Source organism: Coturnix japonica, chromosome 2 (assembly GCF_054131305.1).
Source record: "Coturnix japonica strain WE chromosome 2, WE-NBRP24, whole genome shotgun sequence".
Lineage (NCBI taxonomy): Eukaryota > Metazoa > Chordata > Aves > Galliformes > Phasianidae > Coturnix > Coturnix japonica.
Genome location: NC_140664.1, coordinates 85,271,243 through 85,290,805, shown reverse-complemented (window position 1 = coordinate 85,290,805; position 19,563 = coordinate 85,271,243). Strand labels below are relative to the sequence as shown.

At 40.6% G+C, this 19,563-nt stretch overlaps 1 protein-coding gene across 4 annotated transcripts in view; it reads left to right on the top strand.

The window, feature by feature from the left end:
- The window catches only part of TRIO (trio Rho guanine nucleotide exchange factor), a 221,798-nt gene that overhangs the window by 33,341 nt on the left and 168,894 nt on the right, over positions 1-19,563 (top strand). The window contains exon 1 of one of the 4 annotated variants that reach the window (XM_085537842.1): positions 10,968-11,048. The exons of the other annotated variants lie outside the window; for them this stretch is intronic. Coding sequence (XP_085393968.1) covers positions 10,991-11,048 — 58 coding nt within the window. The 5' untranslated portion in view covers positions 10,968-10,990. Of the gene's footprint in view, positions 1-10,967; positions 11,049-19,563 lie in introns of those variants that run through there. 4 annotated transcript variants of the gene reach the window in all.

Here is a 19,563-nt window from a genome sequence, read left to right as displayed (position 1 = left end):
TCTGAATATGTTTTGTAAAATAAATCTTTAATATAGGTTGATCCTGAAAAGCTGGTAGCTTTTCTATCTGAAGATTATTTTAGTCAAAAGAGGGAAACAGTGTGTTTTGTTTGTAAAGCCTGGAGTGTAACTCACATTATCGTTCTTGCTGTGGCTAAAGGAAGTACTGTGCAAATTTCTCCTTTCTTCCAAAAGAAAGATCTTTTTGCAGTCCTTGATGTGAAGTATGTGTTTAACTATGTGTGTGTGTGTGAAGGATTTTAGGGCTGATGTAAATAATAAGATAATGTGGAATTTTTTTAATGCAGCCTTTCAGAAATACTAAGATATTCATACAGAATAGGAGAATGCAGGCCTGCGGCCAAGTATCAGCTTATACTGTAACCTGGAAATTCAGGAAAAGGAAAGAAATAGAATAGTGTGTTGAAAATTACTAGTTTGTATAGACTATAGAACCGGGCAAGAAAACAAACAAACAAAAAAACCACGAAACCAATGAGAAACAGAACAGCTACCACATCACAATTTAACTTTTTCTGTTCTTAGTGGATTGCCGAGCACTGGGAGTGTTGATAAGATTTCACTCCGTAGTTACCTTCTGCGCTCATCCCAAAGCCTCTAGTTTAAGCTCTTCATGCTTGTCCCCTTCTGTCTCGTGTGTCCTTACTGGAGAGCTGCCAGTTGTTTTGCTGGTGGTGGACGGCAGCGTACCAACTGGACCAGCTGGTTGCAGGAGTGAGCCATTATCTGATGCTGCATTCTTTTATTCCCAGCTCTTACTCCTGGCTCTCTTTCCATGCTGGATGAAGACAGTCTCTTCTGTGGCTTCAGACTTAGCTTGACAGGCCAGTCCATGATTAGTAGACGCACTGCAGTGCAGCAGATAAACATGTAGGTAAAATAACATTTTAGTATTTGCTCATGGTGTTATGGTTTGAGGGCCATGAGAGAAGGCAAGAGAACTGCAAGAGGATGGCCTTGAAGTGTGCAGGCTTAATTTAGTTCTATAAAGAAGTAAATAAATAGTGTGCCCCAATACGTTATTCTTTTTCTACTCTGTAGGTCTTGAATGAATCATATTTCAATTTTGTTTTTTAAGGTGTTTTTGTTGTTATTGTTGTTGTTGTTTGAATATTTAGGAATTATGTCCAAAATGCAAGTGCATTGTATTTAGTTACTTATTTATCCTAGCTGAAGTCACCTTGTCACCTTCGGGGAAAACCATTCCAAAAGCTTCATTTTGCAACAGGAGCAGGAAAGCTGTTGGCACAATTTGGTTAGCATCATGGGCAAAAAAATATAGGGCTTCAACTAAACTAGCTGTCAGAGTTTAGGGTGGTAAGAAGTCTTCAAGCTGATTTGGCACTCATCAGAAAGAACCCATTGAGAAGAGGATAAAAAGAACTCTCACCTTAGGCTATAATTCAGTTCACAATTTCAAAACAGTGCCAGATTGAGCTTCCTGGCTGCTCATGTTGGTTCCTATGCACACTGGATTTGAACAAAACTGAGTCAGTTTAAGGCCTTCCTCCTCCAAGTCTTTTCAGCAGATTACTCTTTGGCTGGATCAGTTCCCTGCTGCTTTTCATCATGCAGCTGCACAAATACTTCTGTTGGCACAACAGTGGGATCTGTGTAGGGGGCAGGAATGAGCAGCTGGGGACACAGGCTCTTTAGATTAGTTTAAGGATCCACCAGCCATGGTCTGCCTCATCACTCAGCTGAAGTTGGGGGGGGGAGGAGGAAGCATCATGATTGGACTGATCGGAATGTTTGAATCCCAACCCTAGCAGGCTGTATAAGTAGTCTAAGGATCAGCCTTGCACAGACTTCTTAAAATGTTGATTTATGTCAGCTGAATCTCATTTTAGCTGAAGGAGGCTGGACATCTGAGAATGCCATACCATGTCAGTAGCTTTATTGCCCCATGATATAGGGGCTGAGTTCCCCCCTGTAAACGTTGCTGCAGCCTTCAAACTATTTGTGGCATGCAGTTGGTCATTTTAATTTAGTCTTGATCATGTGCTGCAAAATGACAACAAATGCTCCTAGTTCCTTTGCCAGTGGTCACCTCTGTCTGCTTTCTTTAGATGCTTTCCTTTTGGGTATCAAAGTGAAAGCTGGATTGTTTTATTGTGTGAGCAGTTTTGCTTGTCTGAGCATTAGGGAATGGAAACAGTGCAGGACTGGAGCGCTGTTGAGGGGAGCAGACAGTGGATGTGTCATTCTTTCTTCCTTTAAAATTTCTTGTAAGCCATGTCTACAAGGCTGAAGTCCTATGTGCTTTTTGCACATAGCTGAGGAGTTGAGGCTCAGCAAGGGATAAAGCTCAAGTTGGAGCAACTTGGTTTGTCAGTGGACTGATATGGAGAAAACAGCGTAGAAGGTCAACACTCAGATATGAAAAGTAACATTAGAAAACTGGTAGCTTAGAATCACCAGGTCAAGTGGAAGTAATACATAATATCTAATTGAATATGTAATTGTCAGAAGTATGGCCAGTCAGATATCTGGTGAGGATATGTGCATTGAAAAAAGAACTCTTATCTTCAGAACACGAATGCTCATTGAATTGCCTATTGATGGCTGAATTGGTGCATCACTTCAGTTGGTGCTTAGGAACTCCTTGAGAGCCAGTAGTGGAAACACTTCTACTTGCCTTGCTCTCAACGTGCATTAACTTTCTGGAAATAGATTTTAGAAAGAATGTTCCATGTAAATTTTAAGTGGCCTCTTGAATGGTATCCCTGAAGTGATGTGATACATATTTTAAGAGCCTGACTCACTTTTGAAATACTGCCAACATTCTACAGAAAGGAAGATCTGAATATTATCAGTTAGAAAATATGTCTACTGGGACAGTTAATAACAAAGATATGTTTTTTTCCCTACAAGGTATCTCCAATGAATAGAGTCTTTTCTCAGGATGAAGCTCCATCTACCAGTGTGTTTAGCATTGTGAAAGAAGTTGAGCAGATTTTTCAAATGTATGGCTGTGGTTGTTTTTTTTCCCCTCCATTTTTAAAGAATGCCTTTTGAAAGGAATTTGTAACTGAAAAAATAAGGAAAACATATTTGAGAAATCCTATCCGTAAATGCGGTCTAAGCAGACTGAAGAGTTACAGATGTAAGCTAATGCAAAACCTCTTCCAGCAGCTACAGGAAGCTGCCAGGGAAGGTAAGTGACAAGACCCAACTGCAACACCAAATGCAAATGAGAAGATAGGACTCCTTAGTGTTTCTGAAAAGCTACTTGAGTCAGAATATGAAAGAAAGAGAAGCTATCACAGTCAAGCTAAATTTTGAAATCTAGCTCAGATTTTATTTATTTTACTTCTGCCAACCTGAAATGGAAATGAAGGATAATTTCATTTTTTGTTCAGTATTAAAGTAGGAAGCATGACTAATACTTTTGCTGCTATGGTCTGAGAATACTATCCTTGAGCTCTGAGCTGAAGCAACTGATGTTGCACAGAGATGTATTTGTAAGGACTCTGTGGAAGGATCTTGTGGTTTTGACTTCATTTCATATCCATCATATCATTTCATATAGGAAGCTTTATCAGGGAGGAGAATGGTAAAGGTTGTTGGTGTCATCAGCAGACTTGCTGAGGTTACAGTCATTTCCAGTGTTTATGTCCTTGATAAAGATGTTGAATAGCACTGGCTCCAAAACAGACTCCTGGTGAATGCTACTCCTGACCAACCTTCATCTGGACATAGAGCCATTGACAACAATCTTCTGGCTACGACTATCCAACCAACTCTTTATCCACCTAATAGTCTAGCCTTCAAACCAGTATCTCTTTGATTTAGAGATAAGGTTGTGGTGTGAGACCACATCAGAGGCCTTCCACGAGTCCAGTAGATATCAGTTGCGCTTCTTTTGTCCACCGTTACTATTGCCCCATCATACCAGGCCTTCTATTCTCAAATAGAATGCCTTATTTGTATAAAAATTCCCTGCAGTTCTTCTAACATACTATGACTGTTCCAACTGGATTTTTGGCTTGTTAGACATAAATATATAGAAAGGGGAAAAAAAAACAAACAAAATCATCTCACTTTCCACAGTTTCCAGTTTTCTTGTAAGAATGTTTGAAATTACAGAGAGCTGCTTTTTTCTCATTTAACCTTTGCCAGAAGATTACTGATGGGAGGTGGATGCAAATGGCTAAATTGTTGGGTTTGCTTCAGCAGAAGTGAATAATCTTATGGCAGTTTACAATGTTTCATTATAGCCTTAAGCATGATAGGTTGATCACTTGTTTTTAACTTGGTAGCTTGAGATCACTTGTTAAAAATGTTGCTATGATTTTAATGGTCAGTAAAACAATATTTGAATCTTTTCTCTATATTTTCAGTTTTAGTGTTTCACTCTTTCTTCAGTGATCAAATTACAGGCCTACAAATTTGTTGACATCTTTTCCTTTTAACTTGCTGCGTTATTCTGGATTTGTAATAGGAAGGTTAACATCATGTTTTCTGAGATGATTGAGGAGAAAAATAACTTCGGATGAGTCTTTCTGTCATGCTGAAAATACAGCACCACCACTTCCTGTATTTTTTCACCATTTAAAGGAGAAACTGCATTATAGTTGCATTTCACTGAGCAAATAAGAATATAATATTGCTATAGGAAATATTTTTCTGGCATTCAGCAGTAACCACAGAAAGTTGATCTTTAGAGTGGGATTTTTGAAACAGGTTTTGAAAACTAAATGTTAACAAGAAATGTCTCAGTACAATACTGAGATGGCTTTCCTGTATGCACCTTCCTCACCAGGTCCAATGATAAATTAGATAAATTAGATAAATAGGAGCAATCAGCTCAAGGGGAAAGCTCTTGAGGCAGTGAAATAGGTGAAGTCCAAGAGAGTTCATGATATCAGTGTATCTGCAGGAAACAATGCCAAGTGGTAATTGAAAGGGAAGCAGAAGTTCAGCCAGAGTTGAAACAAGATGGACATTGAAAGTGACAAGAAGAGTTACGCCTGATACATTAGCAGTATAAGAATAAATAAGAAAAAGTGTGCCTGCTTGTGAATGAAGCAGATGATTTAATGACCACTGATGTAGATGAGGCTGAGGTACTCAGTGATTTCAGGAGATGTACATGATCTTTTTACTTTTAGGGAGAACAACAACCAGTAGTGGAAGAGGTATAAGTCAAGGAACACTTGAATCTTGACCCAGAATACATGGAATGAGATGGGATGCGTATTAGAGCTCTAAGAGGTCTGCATGGCACTAGAATAGACAGCTTGTACTTTTTGGGAGATCATGGAGATGGTACAAGTTTCTCAATAATGGGTGAAAGACAAATATTCTAACCATCTTAAAGAAGGGTAAGAGTCATTATTTAGGGAACTACAGGCTGGTCAGCTTCACTTTGGTCCATAGGAAAGTCAAGGACTAAGTGCAGTTGTAGGTATGTGAAGGTGATGTTGCTGCTTGGAAATAGCCAGAATCAATATAACAGCAATAAATCATGTTTAACCAGTCTTTTGATAAGGTGAAAAGCAGTGGATATCCTTTCTTTAGAGTTTTAGCAAAAAAAAGCAGACCTTTTGACATGGTCTTCTCATAGTAGCAGCCTGGTATTCAAGTTCGGAGATTTTTATCTAGATGGCTGTACTGTCTGTTGAGAGAAAGACTGCCTGTATTATCGTGCTCAGAGGGTGATGGTTAATGATTCTTTATCCTGAGCCCTATATGATCTAATATCTTTATGGTGTCCTGGAAGAGGATAAGGCTATATCCTCATTAAGATTGTGCGTACCCTCAGACATGAGACTGTAGAATCATACAGTGATGTGGGTTGGAAGGGACCTTCAAGATCATCTAGTTCCTGCTATAGGGAGGGCCTGTCACTACAAGCCCTTCTAAAAACTATAAACCATGACTGAGACTATAGTTCATGACTGAAGGTAGGCTGCCATCGAGAGGGACCTAGATGGAGCAGAGGAATGTGCTGACCTCAAGCAATCCAACAAAGACAAACATAAGATCTAGTGTGTGGGATGAATCAGCTTCTGTGGATTGATAGAGACTGGGGACTGAGAAATTGATAGAGCCTCTACTTAGAAAATTTTGGTTGTTCTAGTAGATGGTGGGCTAAGCATGAGCTAACTGTGTACTCTAGCAGCAATGAAGAGTAACAGCATCCTGAAGTAGACTGAAATGATAATTTTTTTAACCTGTACTCAGCATCTGGAATACTGTATCCAATTTTGGAACAGCTCAAGACAAATGTTGGTAAACTTGATCAGATCCAGCTGAAGAGTCACCAATTTTGATGCAAGGTAACTAGGCTTGTTGCATTTGGGGTCAAGAAGGGGACCTAGCAGTAGCTTTCTGGTACCTATAGGAAGGAAACAGAGATAGTGCAGCCAGGTTCTTCATGTGCATGAGGGGAGGAACAAGAGTCAGCAGTTATAAATTGAAACTTGGGAGGCTTTCACCATGAGGATAATTAAGCATGGGAAAAAGTTGGCCAGAGAGGCTGCAGAATTTCACCCTTGGAGGTTTCAAGACTAAACTGGATTAAATTCTGAGCAGCCTGGTTTGACCCCAGCTGATTGTGCAGGAGGTTGTACTAAGTTTCCTTCCAGTCTGAACTGTTCTGTATTTGGAGCCAGCATCCATCTTAGTTACATAGCCATCAGAAGCTGCTTTGTCTCTTAAGGTCTTAAAATGCTTCAGGTCCCCTTGTAGTACTTCTCTGGAAATTTGTATGTTACTCATTTCAAGTTATTGGCTTTCTATCACTTAAAGGGTACAGTGAGAATCTGAATATCCTCTACTATCTTTTGACCTTAGAATATACTGATTATAGTTTACTCTTTTCAGTTGCGCCCAGTGGCAATCTAAAAGGCAATAAGCATAAAGTGAAACACAGAGGTTCTATCTGAACATAAGGAAACAGTTCCTGACTGTGCAGGTGACTGAGTTTCTGGCACAGGTTGACCAGAGTAGTTATGGAATCTGTAGAAGTACTTATCTTGTCATGTTAACAGCAAATGTCTTAAGAATCATAGAATCAATCCTAGAATTACTCAGGATGGAAAAGACCTTACAGATCACCAAGTCCAACTGCAGCCTAGGATGCTGTTGGCCTTCTTGTCCACCTGGGCACACTGCTGGCTCATATTCAGCTGACTGTCCAACAGCACACCAAGGTCCCTTTCCATCAGGCAGCTTTCCAGCCACACCTCTCCAAGCCTGTAGGGTCACCTGGGGTTGTTGTGACAAAAATGCAGGACCTGACACTTAGCCCTGTTGAAACTCATGCCGTTAATCTTGGCCCATTGATCTAGTCTATCCATATCCCTCTGTAGTGCCCTTCTTCCCTCAGGCAGATCAACACTCCCTCCCAACTTCAATTATTTGTGCTTCAATTGTTTACAAGTTAGTGTAGTGCCTGTACACATTTCTGTGCTACAACACTAAAGGTGGAGTGCTAAAACTGCCATTAACTGCTGTGATAGAGGAGTCCTGGGCATCCACATGCAGGCAGCAGCATGCTTCTGCTGAACTTCCTCTTTATTATCACGTGTAGGCCTCTGCAAAGAAGACTGAATCAACAACCTGAATGTTAAGAGCAAGGAATTTTCCTCAGCTGAAGCATGAGTTGTGTGGTACTGTGAGTTGTAACTGATTTTCAGATTAGGCAGCAATGAACTAATACAATATTTTTGAGCAAGGATATAGTGTGAGTTAAAATCAATTAAGATTTAATATTACAAAGCCTTGAAGGAGAACTGCATCTGACTACTGTAAAGTCTACCTCTCACCCCCACATCCGCACTCTCAAGTGCTCATGTAAGCTGAAAGAAATGATTTAGAAATTTAATTAGGAAAAACCGGAGCTGTACTTCCAGCTCTGTGAGCTTAATCCTGCCAAGGTACTTCAAGAAAAGATACAAAATGTGTGTAGGGATGAGGTTATGTAAAAGGATACAGAAAATGAGGGCAGCATCCAGTTTGTAGCTTGGCTTTTTTCAACAGCTTGGTTGTTGAAGAGCTGCTGGAATCCTGTGTAGGCAGCGTGGGGCTGAGCAGAGGAGAGGGGGGCAGCTGGCAGCCTGACCTGTCATTGCAGGGAGCTTTCAGGGCAGCTGCTGATGGCAGTCTGCTGACGTGGGCCCAAAGTCGTGACTTACCTAACCTGTGCTTAGCTGGAAGTCAGGCTTTGTGTTTGGACCCTCCTTGTTTAATTCTTTTTGGGGATAATTTTTGCTGCGCTTACCCACATTATGTTTGCAAGGCTAGCTTTTAGTGGTACATAGATACTTACTGGTCTGTCACAGCTGCACTCATGTTCTGTAGTGAGCCCTGACATCCTGTTGGAAGTTGCATTGCTTACATAGTTGGCACACTCCTACTGAAATAACTGCCAATGTATGGAATAGTATTTCATGGTAAAACACTCTTTCAAGTGCCTGAGTCATGCTACAGGCATGTTGTCTGGAAATGGCCAGAAGAGCATCCTTGTGATTTCCTTTGTACTCTTGTTTCCTGAAGAAGAACAGGGGATTTTAGTCATTCTATTTTTGCGTAGCAGATTGATGAGAAATCATGCTGGTCTTCAACTGAGTTGGACTGTGCTCTGGATCTCTCAGGAAAGCTGTCAGTACTGCAGACTGATGCTCTTGTTTTGGCACAGATCAAGTGTTTTCCCACTCATATAGTTCATTAGATGGTAGCATGCTTTCTGACACACGTGTCAAGGATGCACTCTGGTATCCTGTTCATGATTTCCTTGAAAACCAACAAAGAAAAAAAGAAAACAACTTAGTCATATCACTTTCTTATGAGCTAGTCTGCTATTAGCTGTTCTAAGAAAATCATGCTACTTTGGAAATCCCAGAAAGAAAAGGGAAGGTTCATGACATACTAGTAAATTCACAAAAATCTAGAAAATGTGTGGGTTCCTGGGTGTGCCTAGTGGTGCTATGCAAGTCGTTAAACAAGCCTGTGGAAGAGTTGTACTGACAAGGAAGCTGGAATCTTTGTCTTCCCAAATGCTTCTGTCTTGCAGAGCACCAGCAACTGATATTGCAGGTTGAAATGAGTTGAGACTGTCTTATTACTGGGTCTTCTTCTTAAGTATCTCTGAGTTCGTTAAGCATGATTTAAGAAGTGGCCATGTCTAATTAAAAGCAGATGAACACATTCCTTTATCTTTGGTGTAAAGTGGATAATTTAGGTAATGAGGAGGCCAAGTTTGAGCTCAGCTTTTCCTAAAGTATTACCACCACAGGCTGTGAATAATGCTTAAGCTGTTGTCTGATAAGACGTGGTGTTTCACCAGAACTGTCACAGAACAGAGATGCTGAGTACCTTTGTCTGGAAGTGCTCCAGCTGTGGCCTGGATTTCTTTGGCTAGCACGTGGCATGCCCTGTGTTATTGTGACATGTAGTCTCAGACAGTGGCAATTAAACAGAAATTCTTACTTTCCTTTTAGTATCTTGCCTTTGTCAACTCAAATGAGCTTCTTGTTTTCTTTTTTCTTCCAAATGGTGATAATGGATCATTCAGTATCTTTAATATCAAACTATATTTTGCTCTTCTCCACCCTAATTTATCTTAAGGTTTATCAGCTGGTGCTTTAGGCAGGAGTTATTACTCACTCTACAAATTCTTAATGTTTGTTCTTAATTTAATTGTTGTTGTAGATTACTATCTAAAACTTAGGTATGTGTTATGTTGAAATTAGATGTTCATCAGGCAGTTATTAACTGTTCAGGTTACTTGTCTATATCTGTATAATATTAACTTTGACAGTATAGAGGAGGTGTTAGGGTTTTTTGCTTTTATTTTGGAAAGAAGTTTCTACTGTTACAGTGATAGAGACAAACTTTAAATATATTGCTTCAGTTTTTAATTTTCTAAGGCAGTCTGTATGTGGACTTTTGTGTAGGTCGTAGAAATATCTTCTTAAGGAAGATAAGCATTCCAGAAACTGGGATGTGGATGTTTATGGATAATTGAAGGATTCTGTTTCAGAGTAATATAAGCAGAGATTGAACAGTTAAGGGAAATCATTCTAGTTTTCATTATACATTTCTGTGTCATCTCCTGGCTAGTTAATTCTTGTGTATGTTGAAGCTTTTTATGTAATAACTTCTGTAGCTGAAATAGTAGGCTTTTCATAGATGAGTGGGCAGAGAGAAGGTTATCTCTTGAGTTTAAATTACATTGCATTGAGGGTATTTTGGGTTTTGCCATTTATGGGGCGTGGTATGAACCATAGTTTAAGTTCAGACACTTACATGGTAACTTTTTTATTTGGCTTTATTGAAATGCCATTGCCTAGTATAAGTGTGATCCATTTCAGGTTACTAAGTAGAAATTTTAAGCAAGGAATTATAGGCCTCATTTATAATTATTTGCATTTATTCGATCATAGACATAAAAGAGGTAAATAGTTCTGTTTGCCATGGAGTGGCCCATTTTACTGTTGAGCTTTGCAGCTACAAGATTTCTGGTATGTGGCTCTAGACTTGTATGCAGCCAGGGAGACTGTGTTTTTAAACTGTCCTCCGATCTGGGAACAGTTGCATGTGGGTATTACATGGGATTAAATAGCAATCATTGTCAAAGCCTATTTGGTAGTAAATCCAGGCAGAGCAACTGTTAAACAAACTGACAGTCAAGCAAACCGTACAAGCAGAAGATACACACCGACAAAGATGGCTTGGATTTTGGACATGCACATTTTCTTTTTTCATCTGATTGCTCAAACAGGACTGGGCGGAAAATGTTTTGACTTGGAAATAATGCTTCTTGGATGAGATAGAAACCTATCCGGTATGGAAATTAGATCAAATTCACTCTGGTCTTGAAGTCAAATCCGAATTTTTGAAATCAGTTTTTTGTTTGTTTGTTTTTTCCTCTGATAAAGGATTTGCTGCTGCTTATAAGCATCACTTAGTTTATCTATTCTGCTGGCCACAGGCATATTAACCCTGTAGGATATGAACTATGTGCTCCTATAAGTGGGATGCAAACCAAAAAAGTGCTGTACTGATACTTCTGAATGGTAAGTTGATTGAATGTTCCTTATACTTTGTCTTGTAATGGCACATTACTGCCTAATATTCAAAATTAAAGTGAATGTGTAGCAGTGATATGGTAGAATCCTCTACTTCTGTGTTAGTTAATGACCTTGTAAGATGGAGAAAAAGAAAACACAGTTATGGTGGGTGAAGCTTGACAGTGCTTCTTGACAATGTGTCAAAGCAATTCTGTATTCTTTTACTCTCCAAATAGATGTGGGTAACACTTCATGTTTTAGCATGATGTAAGTGACAATGGCAGCTATGGTATTAGCTGTCAATCAAAATAGCACGCTTGTAATATTAGTCATCTGCTGAAGGGAGCATAAATGCAGATACTGAGCTCATTAGGAAGAAGGAATGTCTGTGGTGTATTTAGTGTAAATAGCACTTCTAAGTAAATGAAGAAGATTCTGGAGACAAGGATATACTGTTCATCTGACAGTGATTCATTAAGGAATAATCATTGAGCCAGTAACAACACAGTTATTTCCTTGTTCTAAAATTACTATTGTGGAAAGTGAAAATTCAGGGGATGGCATTGTAGCTGCCTAATGTAATGCAATAATTCCATCCTTTGTTATTTGGTCTATAAAGTCCAGTGGCATTTATTTCTGTTTGGAAATGAGAAGGATCTGTAAAGATTTTTCCTAGTTCAAGACTCAAGTCAACGTGTGAGGAATGGTTAATTTTCCTTGAAGTTGCCATAGTATGTTAAAATTGAAACTCACAGTTGAATTTCTAATGTTTGGTACCTTGAAAAGAAATGTATGGGTGTGGTTGATTTGTTTAACTTAGTTGGGTATGGTTGGTTGGTTTAACTGAGTTTGGTATGGTTGTTTAACTTAGTTGAGATTCATGCCCTTAACCTCTTTGGTGGAGTGATGTGCTAGTAAGAAATGCTCACTAATGTCCTTGTATCTTCATATTAGAGATATGAATACCAATGTGGTATCGATATCTTAGTGTTGACCAATAATTGTCAATAAGCCTTCTCTTAATGAAGGCAGAAATTAATACTTAAGATAATTACAGTTCCTTGTTTTTAAATAGCCAAAATATGCAAAATTGGCTACAGACATTTGTGACATAATACAGGTAAGCTTGTTTACTTTTGACTTGAACAGAAGGTTGTTTACTTCCAACTAATATTTGTTAGCTCATCCATGTGTCCTGCCTTAAGTATGTATTTGGAAGTCTGCTTGATGGTTAATCAGAGAAAGAATCCTTAACCTACTTTTGGTAAATATCACACAATTCTGTCTTAAGCTGGTGCCGCCATCAACAGGAACTATATATCAAATTACATCTTCGATAGTGTGGCTGCATGGAACTTGTCAGAACCCATTCCTTCACTTTTGCTGTGTGTCAGTACTTGCACACACACACGTATAACCACCACAATCATTTCATGGGCTGTCAGTAACTGTTTGCACAGAGCACTATTAGCAGAAAATCAAAATAGTTTAGCTTTGTAGTGGACTTCTGAGCTAGCAGTTTGTCTTGTAATGTATTAGCGAAGTGTTTCCTTTTTGGAAAGCTACAAGTAACTTTCAGGTAGATCCCTGTGGTTAGTCTACAGGCTGCCAGTAGTTACTTTCTACCTAACTTACCTGTGTCACCTTGCATTGGTGTGTTTGATAGAAACATTTAAAGGGTGTGACATATTAAAGTCTTTAATGTCTTTGAATCAGCTGGTAGATGCTGCAGACTGGGCTGACATGGTAAAATGGAAGCAGACTGGAATGTTTTACCACCTAGAAGCTCTGTAGCAACTCTTATTCTGCTTTTTATCTAAGTGATTCAGGTTTGGATGCTGCAAAACAAGTGCAGACGAAGAGCTATTTTAGTAAAACAAACAAACAAACCAAAATCACAACAAACTTGACTTTCTCATTTAATTGGTAGTCATTTTGAGAAATCAAATATGTAAATACCAACATAATGTCAGTATTATTTTAAATTGTGAAGATTATAAAACCTAAACAACTGAGTAGGTTAAGGAACTCGTATCAATAGTAACACTTTGAGCCAAAAGCTTCAAGAATGACAGTTTAACAAATCAGGGAATAAGAACATTCATTTAAAAAGTGATTTTAATGGCAGTCAGTTACCAAAAGAGGTCAAAAGCAGGCCTTGTGTAAAGATGGGATTATCTCACATCTGCCAACAACAGGCTGCTTTGGTAGGCAGTTTAAGCTTCTAATATTAGCCTTGTCTGAGATGCATGTTGGGCTTGTTCAAGGCATTTTCTTTTATATCCAAATAAACCTTATATAGTTTTGTTGATTTTGATTCTCAAATTACTGTTCTGTGTAACATGATGATAAAACCAAAACCATTGAGACAAATTGAAATACTGCATTACGATGCTTAACTTGGATCCTTTGCGTCATCGTGCATTTAGTTATTTTATGGATAAGAGGAAGAACATGTCCTCTTATTTCAAAATTTTGCTTCTAATGAGTCTCAGTTATTTCATATTTCTTTTATCCTGATGTTGAGATGAAAGTATAATTTTTAGTCTGCTTTGAAATCAGGGCAATTTTGCTGCTGCTAACAGCATTAGTGTTCTGAGTGGTACTTATCCTGCTGCCAATTTGTTTGGAAACTCATTCTTTGAGCGTTTATAAGCTGTGGAGTTGGTCTGCGTTTAGTGCTCTCAGTTACCAAATTCAGAACTAAGCTAGCGTTAAAACATACTGGATAGGAGCAAACTGGAATACATCTGTATGCAGTTGAGTTGTCATGATCTAAGCCAGGCACGTCCAGCTTTCCTGTAGGCCCCCTTCAAGTACTGGAAGGCCACTAGAAGGTTCCCTAGAAGGTTCCCCTGGAATCTTCTTTTCTGAAGGCTAAAAAGCCTCAACTCACTCAACCTGTCCACATGGGAAGGCTCTCCAGCCTCAGATCATCTTCATAGCCCTCCTCTGGACCTGCTCCAGCAGCTCGATGGCCTTTTTGCATTTGGGGCCCCAGAACTGGATGCAGTATTCCATGAGGGGTCTCACAAGAGCAGAGCAGGGGAGAAGAATCACTTCCCTGGACCTGCTGGGCACGATTCTCTTGATGCAAGCCAGGACATGGTTGGTTTTCTGGGCTGCAAGTGCACTCTAGGGAGTCAACTGCCCCACTCAGTTTGGTGTTATCTGCAAACTTGCTGAGGGTGCACTTGGACACCGTCCATGTCACCTACAAAGATGTTAAATAGCATTGGTCCCAGCACCAATCTCTGAGGAACACCACTCATCACCAATCTCCACTTGGACATTAAGCCATTGACCACAGCTCTGAGTGCTACCATCCATCCAACTCCTTATCCAGCAAGTGGTCTGTCCATCAAATTCATTTTTCTCCAATGTGGTGACCAAGATATTACGTGGGATGGTGTCAAATGCTTTGCACAAGTCCAGTTGCTCTTCCTTTATCCACTGACGATGTGATTCTATCATAAATCAAGCTTACTTGACATGACTTGTCAAGCTTACTAGACATGACTTGGCCTTGATGAAGCCATGTTGGTTACTACCAATCACCTCACCTTTATTATCCATGTGCCTTAGTAAGGCCTTCAGGAGGATCTTCTCCATGATCTTGCCAGGCCCAGAGGTGAGACTGCTCTACAGTTCTCTGGATGTTATTTTTTTCCTTCTTGGAAAATGGGGGTTATGTTTCCCTTTTTCCAGTTTTTGTGAATGTTACCAGACTGCCATGACAATGGATAGCAGCTTGGTGGCTTCATCATCCAGATCCCTAAGAACTTATGGATGGGTCTTGTTGGGTGTCATGGACTTGTGCATCTTCAGGTTCTTTAGATGGTCTTGAACCTGATCTTTATTTGCAGCAGGCTGATCTTTATTCCAGTTCTTAGCTTTGCTTTCTGCAGTTTGGGTGGTGCAGTTAGAGCCCTTGCTGGTGAACACTTTCATAAGTGTTTCTTTCTCTTATCAGAGAGAAATATCTCATGCTTCACTGTCACTCCTTACCTGTCATTGCTGTTTGGCAGTATATGCATCTGTGAACAGCTGTTTTCAAGGATTAAGTACAGGAAGAGTATCATTTCATCAAAAAGTCTCAGATGAACACCTTGAGACCTCAGGAAGAATTGTAACCACTGCCACTGAGCTAACCTGATGACTTTGTTTAACACACAGACACACGAGGTGAAATATCCCACTGGTTTTATGTTTTTGTTCCTCTCATTAAGGTTTTAAAATATTAAAAATGGAAATGTTTTGTTGCTTATATATTAACAATATTGTACATTTTACAAGGACTGCTCTCAAAGTAATGCCTCCTGTTTTATTGTTTTGGCCCATGATGTCTGAGGGGGATGTTGGTGGTACGGCAGTAGAGGCTGAACCTCCCCACCAATATTCTGTTATGTTTTGTTGCTGTGTGACAGATGGCAGCAGAGGGACAGTCTGACAGAATGGTGTCTGGCATGGAAGTGTGTATGCAGCAAAGTTGTGTCACTGAATTCCTCCATGTGGAAAAAACTGCACCCACCAACTTTCATCACGGTACTTTTCTATGAGGACAAAACAGTGGATGTGAGCACAGTGAGGCGGTAGGTGGTGTGGTGGTTCTGCAGTGGTGACAGTATGTTGCTTCAGCTGATGCAGATTGTTTTGAGTGTGGCATGCAGGCTCTTGTTCATCATTGGAGAAAATGCGTAGCTAATGGTGGTGGCTATGTTGGAAAATAGCAGTTAGTAGCTGAGATTTTGCTACATCAAATAGTGTTATTGTCTTTGTATCACTTCTATTTATTTACATAAAAACAAGGAGGCATTACTTAAGGAGGAGCTTGCAGCCCAATACAATTCCTATTCACTCAATGCAGCCCATGCAAGCCAAAAGGTTGGACACTGATGGTGCACTGCATTAGAACATTAGTACACTGAGTCAAAACATCTGCTGGATGTCTCCAGAAGTCTCAACCTGATGTATGTACACTACAAGTTCTGTTAAGCAACTACTGAAAAGTATCCTCCTGATACACTTTGTGGAGTGTAAGTAGCAGAAAAAAATGTTCCATCTACTTCCATTATTCTTGTAGTTGAGGTGGTGCCAATGAACTGACTTGTCATTAGCAGTGACAGTGGAGGTAAAATGTAACAGAAAGTCTATGTGCTTAAAGGACTGATTAGCACTGTCCTTGGTAATCAAATAAGCCAGGAGATGCTGGCCATATACACTTGGTTAGAAAAACATGAAGGGAGGCAGCTATTGAAGTTTTCAGGGAAGTTTTTTACAGGGAAGTTTCTGTCCATGTCTTGCAGTCTTTTAACTGAATGCTCAATAACACAGCGTTGAATTCAGTGCCATTTTCCATGTTCTACCCGCTGTCTGTTCAAACGCTTTGAAAAAGCCAAGTGACTCGGGCTGGATGCTGTACAGTGTTCAAGTAGTCAATGGCTAGAAAGGCTCAAACTGTGAGGTAAGCCTCTAATGTGACTTGATTGCTCAGATTTTGTTTGGTCTTGAAGTAATGGTAGAATGTTCCATTCAAGTTGCCAAACTCTCAAGTCAGAGAACCAGAGCTCTGAAGTGAAATAGAATGCAGCCACATGACTACTTGTCTGCAACAAAAGTGGCTCCATACCAAAAGCACTTCAGAACAGAGTGCTTCTCATTTAATAATATGTAAAAAGTATGCATTTGCCAAACAAAATAATGCATCAAAAACTCCCATTTTAACATGATGAGATGGTGCTAGAAATAAAAACACTAAAAAATAAAAATAAAAATTAAATGTGAATGCAGCTGGAGAAGTCAGATTTCCCACTGTGCTGCCGATCTGTTCTATGAAGGTTACTTTTTCCAACCATGCATTGTAGGTGACTTAGTACTGCTAATTGGTTTTAAAGCTTAATATTTTCAGAGAGAATCTGTGTATTTGGTTGTGTCAGAAACTGAACACATGAGGAAGGAGACATTGTTAAAACTTCACCTTCTGCTTTTAAAATGCATTGTTGGCCGCTGAAGTCATGCAGGCTTCTGAAGTAATGCGTTCCTATGCGTGCCAAAGTGCAGAGCTGCTTGTTAGTACATTCAGAATGCTAGCTCCTTCTGTTGGCTCACACAACTTATCCAGGGAATTGTGTTTTTAGAGTCTGGTGAAGAGGGAACCAGTATTTGTAAAAGTCCCTCCAAAAAACATTTTAATCTGTATTAGGTCAGGTAGGTGTTTGTGAACTTAGTAAAAGATATTACATCTTAGTGACAGGATGAGAGGAAATGGCTTTAAACTGGAAGAGGGTGGATTTAGACTAGATAGCAGGAAGAAATTCTGTACTGTGAGGGTGGTGAGACACTAGAACAGATTGCCCAGTGTGGCTGTGGATGCTGGAAGCACTCAGAACTAGGCTGGATGGGGCTCTGAGAACCTGGTCTAGAGGGAGGTGTCCCTGCCTATAGCAGGGCGTTGGAGCTGGATGATCTTAAAGGTCCCTTCCAAACCAAACCGTTCTGTTATCTAGCAGAGGAGTGGGCAGGGGTTGCGAGATGAGTGTCCTCTACTGCAATGAAGCGGTCTCCGTGCGCTGCCGTCTGCTGCCGGCATGACTGGGATAGGCGGCTGGGACAGTGTGCCTATTACCGCTTGCTCCTCCCCTCTTGGAGACGGAAGGCTACAGCATTCCTCCTTAATGTAACCGTAGTTCCCCGGTAAAGCATATGGTTCGTTTCAGTGCGCACGTGAACGTTACATTATGGAAAGAAGCAACGGCCCATCCGTCGCCCTTCGGAACCTGACCGTGCAGGCTCCTGCCCGGAGCGGCGGCCGCCTTTGTCTTCGGTTCGTACCGGGAGCCCTTTGTTCCGGGTCGGCCGGGCCCACCTGAGGGCGATCGGGGCGGGGCTGCAGCGCGGCCATCCCCCCGCCCGGCGCTGATTTAGTGGCTCTGCGGCGTCACCATGCGCGGCACGGGGGTGCGGGAGAGAACAAGTGAATGAAGCCTCCAAATGCCTTAAAACCTACGAATCCCACACGTGATAAGTTGGAAGCACAAAAGCAATGATCGTTTTTGACTGATTTTAAGGTTGATGGAAAGATTGCTTGGTGCTAAGGATGAAGCAGCGCAGGGTGATTGTTTGCCTGCTGGCTTGTGCTGCCCTTGCTGTAGCCTCCATCAATTGCAGTGGGGAAATAAGTTTCTCCAGATGGTGGTTTGGAACGAGAGCCAAAGGACATGAACTAACGTGCTGTGCTCCAGCTGTTGCTGTGCAAAATGTAGGAGCTACCACCTTTCACTTGAGCTGTGTTTAAAACCAAAACACAGATAATACTGCTGTTAAAGCAGTAAGGTAGGCCAGGAGACTGGGCGCTGTGATGCTGTGGGCTTGTGAAGCTGCGTGTCAGTAGTGGCTGCCATCAGAAGCACCAGGAACACTACAGAGCTGTGTTGCTGGGATATGGCAGCACTGAACGGTGCTTCCACCAAAATGGGTGAGCTCCCAGCAGCACTGGTGGGACTGCAGGAGCAGGATGAATGCTTGCAGGGAATATAGAAGCAGAAGTTCCTTTGCTTTAAAGGAGAAAAATAGGTCAGGTTTTGAGTCTCAGTTTAGTTTTGATTGAAAAATGTGTATTTGTAGAATCACAGAATTGTTAAGGCTGGAAAAGATCTCTAAGATCATCTAGTCCAACTGCCAACCCAACCCCACCAAACCTATTAAATCACAAAGTGGCTCGGGTTGGAAGGGACCTCAAGGATCATCAAGCTCCAATCCCCCTCCCCCACCACAGGTAGGGCCACCAACCTCCACATTTAATACTAAACCAGGCTGCCCAGGGCCCCATCCAGCATCAAATTAAGGACAGGCTTCTTGGTATCCTAGTTGTAAATGCCTGTAGGCTTTACAGTCTGGTCCAAGAGAAAGTCTGAATGAACAAAAGGTGAATGCCAAGGTTAATAATGTTGCTCAAAATACTGTATGTCATTAAAATAAAAACACTGATGGAATTCCTCATTTTTTTTTTTTTTCCTGAAAGGAAATATATGTTCCTAAAGATGCACTAACAATCATTCTTAAAAGTTAGTGCTGAGTTACCACACTACCTGTTGTAACTGCTCATCTGGGAGCTCATGAAGGGTGGAGAGCAGAGCTACATTCTTTGCTGTAGTTACTCTGAATTTTGTTGTTTTGTTGGAACATACAAGATGGTGTGAGATTCCTGAACAGAAATGAACACAGGCGACGTCTATATCAGGAAGTGATAACAGTGCAGTTGGTGAACTGACAGCTCTGATTGCTCTATGAATGCTGTGCTCGAGTACAAAAGTATGAGTAGTTAAGCCACTCATGAAATTGAATTTGGCACATAAAATTCCAAGTTAAAATCAGAAAAAGCTGTCAGTAATGCCATACGTGCATTAGCATTAGTTACCTTTTGTATCCCTTTCACTAGCGCTGTTTTTGCCATTTTCTGCTTTCTGAAAGTTCTTTCTCACGTGTCCCTCAGCACTCTGGGTCCATCTGTATTCCCAGGAAC